Here is a 10,987-nt window from a genome sequence, read left to right as displayed (position 1 = left end):
GTGTATCTTTCTACTGTTAATGTGTCTATATTTACTGGTTATTTGTATTTAATTCAATGTTTAATTCAATGTGCAATGCCTTGTTTACATGCTGCTGTAACAAAACAATGTCCCAATGTGTGGTCAATAAAGTCTCATCTAAAAACAATAATGAGGATTTTTTTTATGTTGCTTCAGCTTGTAATGCATTAAAATGTCCACAGAGGGGCAGAATAGTCACCTGTTACACTGAATATAGAGATGTTATGCACAGGGATGGACAGATAGAGGGAGAATAGGGGGTGTTTGTGCAAAAATCAATTAAAAAGGGAGGCAAAGTGGATGTCCACATTCAATGAAAAGTAATTAATGTTCCAGGCTCACCACTATGACTGATCTAAATATAGCTATGTGTAGCCTCAGATGTTAAATCATTCAAAGTAAGCTACTGACTGTGCACACGTTTGCCAATTAGGCCAGCCAGAGCACCACAGTGTCACATTTAACCTGAATAAAGCACATAAAGGCAGTTATTCAATTGAATTATACACTGTATAATCTATCAAATTAAACCCTTAAGAGGCACGTTGCCTTATTGGCTGAAGGCTGGGGGGGAATCTGTCCGATTAGCCTCCTCCAACAGAAGGGGATTAAGCTTCTGGTCAGTAATGATGATAAAGCATACGTCAGCAGATATCCACCCTTGCAGATTCAGTGTGGCGGAGGGATATGTTAAATATATATATAATATATAAAATATATATATTAAAATGTTTTTTAATCATTGGTCCATTTATGTTGTTATCACTTTAATGTTTCCCTTGGTAAAAGTAGGGTTTACTTGAATTACTTTACATACTACTTTGTAGCTTAACCTTTAATATTATATTATAATGTGTGTATTTTTAAATACAAAGTAGCCTGACTGCAAATACATCTGCAAAGTAACTAAATATGTAAAGTAAATGTAGTTAAGTGAAAAAGAACAATATTTGCTTTCAAAATGTAGTGGAGCAAAAGTATAAAGTACCTTAATGTGAAAATACTAAAATACAAGTACAAGTACCTCATCTAAAAAAAACGTAAGTACAGTGTTTGAGTAAATGTACTTAGTTACTTTACCTCACTGTTTAAAGCAAATACATATGCTTTAGTAATTACTACTAGCCTACTAAGTAGTAACTGAATATGTAAAATAAATGTGGTGGAGAAAAAGCATGAAGTAGCATAATGTGAAAATAATAAACATCCACATCCATTTTTATTTATTTTTACTTAAGTACAGTGTTTGAGTAAATTTAGCCTACTTAATTACAATACACCACTGGAGGAGAGAGAGACCCAAGAATAGAGGCAGGAACAGGAATATCCTCCTGAGTCAGTGCCACGCCGCTGACACACACACACACACACACACACACACACACACACACACACACACACACACACACACACACACACACACACACACACACACACACACACACACACACACACACACACTCCGGCAGCTCTGCTCCGTTAATAAGCATCCTATGCTCTTCTGCTCAAGATGGCGGTGCAGGCAGCGGAAAAAGACGGAATAGTGAGTATTTTGGGGGCTTTTATGGAGCATGGTGAAGGTGTACAAGTGTCTGAATTAATTTCGTGTGCATGAAGGGCTGTGGGTTCAACACAAAGCGGCGTAGGGTCCATTATCCGGGGCTTATTGTAAATGTGGAGTACCTAGCGCCGTGAATGAGCGGCTCCTCTTTCATCTGTATAGCCGGGGAGGAAATCCAATATGCTCTCGGTGAAATGTATCGGTGGTGAGTGGGTACTTAAGCGGCTCCACTAGCTAATTTATCGCGTTTAATTCGCTTTTTATTTGGCCAAATTCTTATCTCACATGGAGCACAACAGGACAAACCACATGACAGGTTGTGCTGCCACCTCATTGTTTGGGAAGAACCGCATGCAAGGCCACATTTGTATCAATAAACCTAAAACCTGGTGCTGTGTGTTTAACCTGACATGTTCTTAATATATCCTACCTGTTGGAGCGGTAAATGACATTTTGCATCCTGTGTCTTTTGTCACTGGTGTTGAAGAATGTGGAGGACGACCACCTGAACGACTCGCTGGGGAACCCCGGCCTCATCTCACCTGACAAGGAAATCTCCCGCCTGCTGGTAGGAAAGATGCCTTCACGGATCTCATATGTCCTTGTTTGATGCTCTGCTTAATACATTCACATTGCTTTGCATAGACGGTGCCGTTCAGTGGACGCATCCGGGGAGGCATGCGGCCAGGGAAGAAGATTATAGTGATGGGCATAGTCGAACTGGAGCCAGAGAGGTAAAATAACAATTAACAATGCATGCACAGTCCCTATCAAGAGGCTTGCTTTAATTCACCATGTTTAAAACATCCTATTCAAGTGGTTTTGTTCTTAAACTACTTGCACATCCACTCCAGGACACAGTGAGTAATGCGTGGGCAGCTTCAGAGAATAGTGGCTTCTTAAATAGGCAGAGAGAGACAAGGGCGTTCCCCAACCAGCAGGGACCAAAAAGGGGGGAACATGGAAAAAATAGAGCCATTGAAGCAGACTTGCTTTGGGTGTGTCCTCACCCTATATGGAAACTTGTGTCAAACTTGGAAGAAACCTCCCGATGACTTCATCATGTTGAGAGGCTGCTGCTGCTGCTGGCAGTTTTCATGCCAAAGTTCATGTGAATGTCCCGGCTGCTGAGAGGCTCTAAGAAACAGATTTTTTCTTTGTTGCATCTCAGCAAGTTGGTTACTGTACTTCTAGTTCTCTTGTTCATCTCTCTGAATATGTTTTGCACATTTCTGCACAGCCCTCCACTTTAAAATATAAAACACTACAGTCGTATATTGTCAAATCTTCATCGTAATACGTTTTAAATATATTTATTTACATTTTTCTAGTCTTTTAGTTTACATTTGGTGTAAATACTGGTCTTCTTTTTTTTTTAATGAAAAACAGATTTCAACCTTTTTAACGTTTTAACCGTTATATTTTTGACCCCTTACATCTTATTTTCAAATGTTTTTTATGTTTGCACCACCATACACCATAGCAAATTCCTTACAAGTGTAAACGTACAGTATCTGGCGATAAATGGATTCTGATTCTGTAATCATGTCTCACACAAAGAAGGTTGTGTGTTCACACCACAGCTGTTGGGGAAGGGGGGCGAACACAAACTAGCAGCAAGGATTATGCATAATTAACAACAATAGGTTTGCTCTTACAGCAGATTTATGCATTTGACTTATCCCAGATTAGTTATTGGTCTCATATGTTGCCTGTCTGACTCCTCTGTTCCCCTCCTCCCTCAGCTTTGACGTGAGCCTGACCTGTGGTCGTGACTCGGAGAAGGACGGCACTCTGCACGACGTGGCCCTCAAACTCACCGCCCGCTTCAATGACCGTCAGTTCATGCGCAGCGCCCGCATCGCCGGGAAGTGGACCGCGGAGGAGGCGTCCACCGACTACTTTCCCTTCATCCCCGATCAGCCTTTTAGGGTAAAGATGCTTTTACTGTGTTCACATACCAGGTGGTTCTGGTGCCTCCTATTTTTCAAGCAGGTGCAGGTTGTGAATATTTTGGGATGCCCTCTTTGCTTCCAGCATCATTCTCCTTTGACCTGATTCACACCTTTCTAAACCACCTTGGTTACAGTTATGGTTATCTTCTTTTTTACACCTTGGATTTCCTTTCCTTTCAACTGTTATTACTGTTATTTTCTTCTTTGATTTGGCTCCACGTACATAGCCTTCAAACAAGAGTCCAAAAAGAGCAGGCAGCAGGGGTGTTAAAGGTGGGATAGGTAATTCACTTCAGAAACACTTTTTGTTATATTCCATGGAATGCTCTTAACATCCAGATAGCAATGAATACATTAAATGCTTTGACAATAAATACATAAGAAAATGTCATCTGTGGAAGCCGTGGCGCTGTAAAAAGCACGACCAATCATCTGAGCCGGCCCGGCTAAAATAACTGGATGGCCTACCTGCCTGTCAGCCTTCCATCTGTGCACAAACTTATCTCGTGCCCTCATTGGTCATGTGCGCGTTCGTGTGTGTTGGAGGAGGGGCTCTGTAAGGAAGTCTGAAGGAAGGGGCAGACTTCTTTCGGTTGCGTACTTTCAAATTCTAGCGCACTCGAGCTGGTTTCTCCATTCTTACCTACCCTACCTTTAATGCAATCAGATAACAGTTAAAACAGGTTATTAACAAGATTTACAATAAATAATCGACCCTCAAATGCTTCACGCTGGGGTGTGCTTGAAATAACCTGTCATTGCGATGTGTTGTGTAGTGTTTTTGTAGCTTTTTCAGGGCCATTTGTGCTATATTTAACTGTTTTAAGCAGTGTCAACAAGGTAAGCACAAGGTGCTAAAGGACGAAATAAGATGCAGAATCAAAATGAGTGCAAAAGAAAAGACGACAACTATGCAAGGAGTCAATGCAAGAGTTTTGAATGTAAACAAAGCAGGAGAGTTTAAATAATCGTTTAAATTAGGATAGCCGGCACACTTCTTTGAAATCTTTCCTAGAAAGTTCAATCAACCTGTTGCTGCATGCAGTAAGAAGAATTAAAATAATACATATCTGGCTTTTTTTATACACCTTGGGGCAACTGGCGCACGTCTCGAAGCAAGTCGATTTTTGGTCCTTGAGATAATGTTGCACAATCCAACATGTGCTAATGATACTTGCGAAAATTACTAGATGTAATTAGTGCTAGAGAAGTAGGTTTAGTCATTCATTGTATTAAGATTTCTTTCAAGCAAGAATCAGCTTTTGATCCACAGCATTTATTTTGCGACCATTTGTCTATTTCATCTTCCAACACAGTCTGTCAGTTGTTTGTTTGCTTCATGTTTTGATGTATTTATCTTTTTAAAACCCTGTCCTCAGCATTACAAACAGCCCACTGTACGAGCGCTAATCGCATGTCGCCTTGCTGTAAAGAAATAAGAGGCAAACAGGAAATGTTTTCCACGCTTCATCATATCTCTCCACTCTGAATACAGGCTGCATCCTGTGTGTTGGTCTGTTTGCTGCATCGGGGTCAGCATCAGCTGTTCATGTGTTTGTGGAGGAGGAGGGGGGTTGAGCAGCAGCAGCACATATGCATGATGAGTAATGCTCAGAAGACCTGAGGACTTGTCTGCTCCAATAAATTCTGTATATGCACTAGAATGACACACATGGTGTTCGCCTAAAAATATAGTCACGTGTTTCAATCCAACGTGAACGAAGCAGCCTTTAACGTAGAGGGTTCTACTTGAATTGAGGGAAAGGGTTCAGTCCCTAATGGCCACCATTTTCCTGCCTGTCTTTAGAGCTGATCCCTTGTGGTTATGTAATGTCAGCTCTCTGATAAAGTGTCATTGTTTGAGGTTGGAGCGTGACCAAGCAGGTCAGCAGAGACATGACTCTGGAGATTAAAGCTGGCAGATGGCGCTGATGAATTCAGAGACATGCATGACAGACACATGACGTGCTGTTTGGTTTCAGAGCAGGACGGCTGCTTTGTGTTTCTGAGTTTATCGGAACAATCTTCTGCGGGAAGTATGATCACATCTAGAGTTTGTGTTCTTTGGTCTGAACTGTACAGAGGGGTTCACTCTGTTTGCTTTTCTGTGTTTGGTTTGCTGAGATTCACAGTGTGCAGCTGCTTGGAAGCAAAGTGGAGTCCCATTCTTAGCGTATTCATCAGACAGCGTTTTGGGGGGTTGTTGCAAGTTAAACACAAAAAGAAAAGCGCTTGTTAATCGTTTTGTAGAGTAGCAGGATTTCCAGGTGGCTGGTGAACACCCTTCTCTTTTGACCCATAACACCTTGGTTCAGTAATTGTTTTCAGTTCAAGCTGCAGCATTTTTATGTTGAAAATGAATATAAATGACGTCATGTAATGTAAGAGGTGTCACACTACACTTTTTCTTACTATCTGAATGATGCAATCTTAAGTAACAAATGCGAGGATTGAAACAACTTATCCCATGTGCTTTTAGTATGGTAGTTATAGCGTTTTCTTGCACTTCTTAAAGGTCCCATGTCATGGCCATTTCTACTGATCATAATTCCATTGTTGAGGTCTACTAGAATAGATTTATATTGTGCAATTTTCCAAACTCACATTCTCATACAGCATCTCTGTATAGTATGTGTATTCACTCTCTGTCCTAAACGGCTTGTTGGAGCTCCTGCCCCCCCCTCCCTGTGAGCCCAGTGTGCTCTGATTGGTCGGGACGTTGCGAGGCTCGCTGCTCAGTGAGCTGGCTTACTGGTGTGGTTTCCGGGTCGGCGGGACAGCGCGAAACTCATCCTGAGCACACACAAACACTCACAGCCGAAGTAAAAACAATAAGTGTGGCTTGATATTGAGTAAGAAAAAGGTTTATAAACGCTGTGAGAATGGGTCTGCGGAGAGCATTTCTCCGCGATCCCAACTCGTCTATTACCAACCAGGGAGCTCTATGCAAGTCAATGGGACTCCCTGTTAGTTGAAAATGTACGCGAAAGGTCCTGGTGTGTGAGGAGCTCCGCGGATTGGTCCATTTTGGTTCCCGGAAGAAACAAATGGAAAAAGAGAAATTTCCAACGAGGCGTTCTGGGGCAGCATAGACAGGTCTTTTATGTGTTAGAGTTTTACTCGCTACAGGGTGTACTTTGAGGATCTTTGACTCTGCAGACCGTTTACATGCAGAAAAACCTTCATAACACACAAGGGGACGGGTAATAACCAGAAAAGCATGACATGGGACCTTTAAGTATTCTCTAGAATCAACAAATCTCCTTTTATGAACTACACAGAGCAGCGTATTCGTCACTTGTGAAAGTCAGGATGCCACATTGCCCATAGCGAAGAGATATGTCCGTGAGAAGAAACGACTGTTGTATTTTTTACACTCACTTCACTAACTGTCTTCAAGAAAGCTAATTTGTCTTTTCCTTTTCGGACAAAAATAGCCTTTATAACTGTTTTTTGTTTTAGCTTCAGTGCGAATTTCAAAGTTTCTTTATGTGCTGATTATGAATTGTATATTACTTTATATTTGTTCCTCTTTCCTCCCCCTGCAGATTGAGATCCACTGCGAGCACCAGAGGTTCCGGATATTCGTGGACGGACACCAGCTCTTTGACTTTTATCACAAAGTAAAATCGTTCACCTCCATCGACACGGTACAGATACAAGGAGATCTACAGATCACCAAGCTCGGTTAACATCTCACTCTTCCTGCTCTGCAACTCGGTGTGTGAAGCAAGGACTAGTCCGGAGATGAATCCACACACGCATACACACACACACACACACACACACACACACACACATGTGCGCCTGTTACGTCATCATCCATAACCCATCATGCAACACTGCAACAACTGGAAAAATGGCTCCCACTTTGACAAGTTAGACATCTTCATTCTCTCCTTCCTATTGAACCAGGATCTGATGCTTTTTAGGGTAAATGTGTGTTCTCCTCATAGCCCCAGTTTCTTCAGATCAGGGACCTCATGGTTTATTAATGGCGCATTCATTTTTGATGTTGAGTCCTATAGGGATGCTGAGGTAGACACAGGTCTGGAGTGCTTTTAAGGATGCAGCTTCTCAGGAAAACATCTGTCTCTGAGCAGCTCATATTTTATTTCTGAAACTGTAAGGCACGTAAGACTCTTCCAAACCCATTTAGGATTATCTGGAATATGCATTTTTAAAAAGTTGGAAAGAAAGTCACTGGTTATAGAATTTCTATGCAGTAAAATTCTGCAGTACTGGACCTGAGCAGTATTAAGATATTCAACCTGAGCGTTGATACATTCCCACAAGGGCTGAAACATGATTTTCTTATGAGATAAAACTGCTTTAAAGCAAATATTGTGTCAGATTTGACACTTTCTCAGATTTGAAATCACTCCAGCTGTGTTTATTGTTGCGGTTTGCCTCTAAAACTCGATCATAGTTGTGCAGAGTATTGCACCCTGTTTTTTTTTTTGGTGAGCTGGTGTGTTTCCAACTCCGAAGGCGCTCCCCTGCCCTCCCCTGGGTTTATCCCTGTTGTCACGGTAACACGCTGCAGTCTCAGCGACCTAAATACACCAAAATGAGGATTATATCATAGACGGGATACGGTACAGTACACTGCATGTGTGTTGGTAGATGTAGTGGTCACTGCAGCCATCCCCCTGTATGCTGGACAGGAAGTAGATTCATGACTGTTTACTTTAAAGGCAAGGAGAGAGGAGGAAAGGCTTTTAAATGAGTTTGAGATTTCTGCTGTCACACTCAGTTATTTCATGCAAAGCTTATTTGAATCATACTCTAAAACCAATATGCAACTAATTCACATTAAAGAACACACACACAGTTTAGTGGATATTTAAAGAAGTTGCTGTCAAAGTGTGCAGGAGTTAAACTCAACTCAAACTTCAGTCACATTAGGAGTCCGGTGTTTTTGGAAGCAGGAGCAGACCCTGGTGGTATTTGAATGTATAGTATTCATATATAGTAGCATAGAAGACACAGTATAGTGATGCACAACATTATAACTTACTGTCACAGTTTTTTGGTGGTACGCCCGGTGCTGTTATAGTCAGTCCTACAGGATGTGTTTTAAGTGTTTCCTGAATCGTTTCACCTCAGTGGTGTGTCCACGCTCAGACAGACAGACGCTTTAAAGCAGGAAGCAGGATTTCAGTCATAGACAATAATGTCTCTATAATCTTTTCACTCTACACTCAAGTATTTCCCTTCACTAAGTCTTAAAGGAAGTTATAATAACTCCACAGTAGTAGCAGAAGTTATCTGCAACACTCACAGTACAGTATTAGAAGCATCCTGTCTTAAGGTGCTTGGTTTACGCCTCCTACAGTATCAACATTCACTATGACCTGTAAGGTTTTACACAAAGTAGAAATAGGTAAGGATTTCACTGCATCGACTTAGAAAGGGTTTATGAGATATAACATATTGCTTTACTTATGGATAGTAAGACTTAAAATTCAGTTATAGGCCATTGATGAAAACAGCTTTTGGTCTAAAGCAGGGGTGTCAAACTCAAGGCCCGGGGGCCAAATCCGGCCCGCGACTTCATTTCATGTGGCCCCACAAGAGCTTGCAAAGAATATAATATGTTTATTATACGGTTACATGCCGCTTTACAGAAGCACATTGCCCATAAACTACATGTCCCACAATGCATCTCAAATTAGACTTTTTTTCTCTGAATTTGACTTTTTTTTTCAAAAATGTTATTTCAAAATTTCACTTTTTTTTTTTTTTTTTTCCAGAATTTGGCTTTTCTTTTTAAATCATTTTGTGACATGCGCACTGAAGAGACTTGCAATTGTTTGCCCAAGACTTCTGCTTTCAGACGTAGTTAATTATGAAGTTATTACCCTATCTGATAATAATCCAATGAAGAGGCAATCATGTAATATAATACATTATTTTATATATATTAAATATTTATATATGTATATTTATATAGTCTTAAAGTTACAACCGGCCCTTTGAGTGCAACCATGATGCTGATGAGGCCCGTGATGAAATTGAGTTTGACACCCCTGGTCTAAACAGTCTTAAATTGTCAATGAGATCTGCATGAAAAAGCTAGAAATGCTTTTCTATGCAGGAGGATCAAACGAAGGGATTTTTATCTTTCAACCGATTAGCCCAAAAGTTGTTCCTATCAATGCCTTATAGCAGGGGTCGGCAACCTTTTTGATATGAAGTTCCATTAAAAAAAATGGTTTTGATTAGTCTGCCGACGATCGTGAATTGTACTCAGCACTGCACCACGGAGGAAAGCGGCAGAAAGTCGCCTGGAGTTAAAGAGAGCGGGGCTGCGTTGCGTGCATGGCTTCCTTCTGCAGGTAACGGGGAGACGCGCTCTGGCGGCGGTCTCGTTCAGGATCCGAAAAGAAAGTGTAAATATTTTGCACACTTATTTCTAGTATGCCACTGGTTACGGTGCCCTGCCTTATAGTAATATGATCCGTCACACATTAGTACATTTTTATTATCCATTAAGAAAGTAATTATTTACAACCTCTAAACCCCTAAAGATTGACTTATTAGAAGGTTTGAATTAGCTTGGACCAGGTAGAAGAAGCTTGTCTTCAGAGACACTTCATATCAAACAGAGAGTTGAATGAAGGCTCCTAATGCTGCGTCATGGTCCTCATCCACTTTTTGAGCTGCTTGACTCAGCAAAAAGGCATAGACAGTTTCACAAAGCTGCAGAGAACTACCATTCAGGTTTTTTACACTTCAGTTTTGATGTAACCACGCTCATTTTGCTGCTGTGAATATGGAAGAAGCCATGACATCTGTGCAGAGCAGACTTCACTGCAAAGCATGATGTAATGTTTGCCTTTGTTTACACTAATGAAGCTTTGATTACTGAGACTTTGAAGACACCTCTTGGTTTAACATCTTGTTACTGTGCTAAGTGCAGCGTTTCATACGTGCACTGAGTATCTATTAGCTCTTTTCAAGTAGCTATAAGCGCAGGACTTGTTTTCTCCTGGTTTGTCAGACTGTCTTCCTCAACTTCTCGTTTTTAAACACAAACAGGAAACGAGTACAGTTTGGTATGAGAGGGCAGTGCAGTTTAAAAGGTCAAAATACAGTACAACAACAGAACAAATGTGTACAGATAATGTGTAATTGTGTTAACCGGGTGTTTTTTTTAACTGGTGACCATATTTGTACTGCTAGTTTCCTGTAATGTTAATATACGCCATGTAATAATACCATAACTCAGCAGTGTGTTTCGTGGATGTTCTAACAAGGTGTGTTAACGTGAAGTTGTTTCTCCTAAGGTAGGAATTATGGGGGAGGGAGATGAACAATTGCAAAGAATCTTGAACTAAAGGGCTCTAAACAGGGAGTGTTTTTTTGTATGCGTGTGTCCGTGTGTGTGTGAGTGCAGGGAGCTGTGCTGGGAGTGTGTTTTCTGAACATGGCACAGTTCATTCTG

The 10,987-nt window shown here is 41.0% G+C and overlaps 1 protein-coding gene across 2 annotated transcripts; it reads left to right on the top strand.

Moving 5' to 3' along the window:
- The first annotated feature begins 1,465 nt into the window (after nucleotides 1-1,465).
- LOC117487267 (galectin-related protein-like) lies at nucleotides 1,466-9,112 on the top strand. Of its 2 annotated transcripts, none has more exons than XM_034135957.1 (5): nucleotides 1,466-1,564; nucleotides 2,061-2,150; nucleotides 2,228-2,316; nucleotides 3,328-3,514; nucleotides 7,086-9,112. In XM_034135957.1, exons 1-5 carry the CDS (start codon nucleotides 1,532-1,534, stop codon nucleotides 7,227-7,229), a joined length of 543 nt encoding a protein of 180 aa, XP_033991848.1. In that variant the 5' UTR covers nucleotides 1,466-1,531; the 3' UTR covers nucleotides 7,230-9,112. The 2 variants fall into 2 exon arrangements, with proteins under 2 accessions (XP_033991848.1, XP_033991849.1); XM_034135958.1 differs by having other exon boundaries at nucleotides 1,478-1,564; nucleotides 2,070-2,150.
- Nucleotides 9,113-10,987: the final 1,875 nt, after the last annotated feature.

The sequence above is a fragment of the Trematomus bernacchii genome, unplaced genomic scaffold (genome assembly GCF_902827165.1).
Source record: "Trematomus bernacchii unplaced genomic scaffold, fTreBer1.1, whole genome shotgun sequence".
Classification (NCBI taxonomy): domain Eukaryota; kingdom Metazoa; phylum Chordata; class Actinopteri; order Perciformes; family Nototheniidae; genus Trematomus; species Trematomus bernacchii.
The sequence above is the reverse complement of the archived record's forward strand: the minus strand, read 5'-3'. Positions and strand labels throughout refer to the sequence as shown.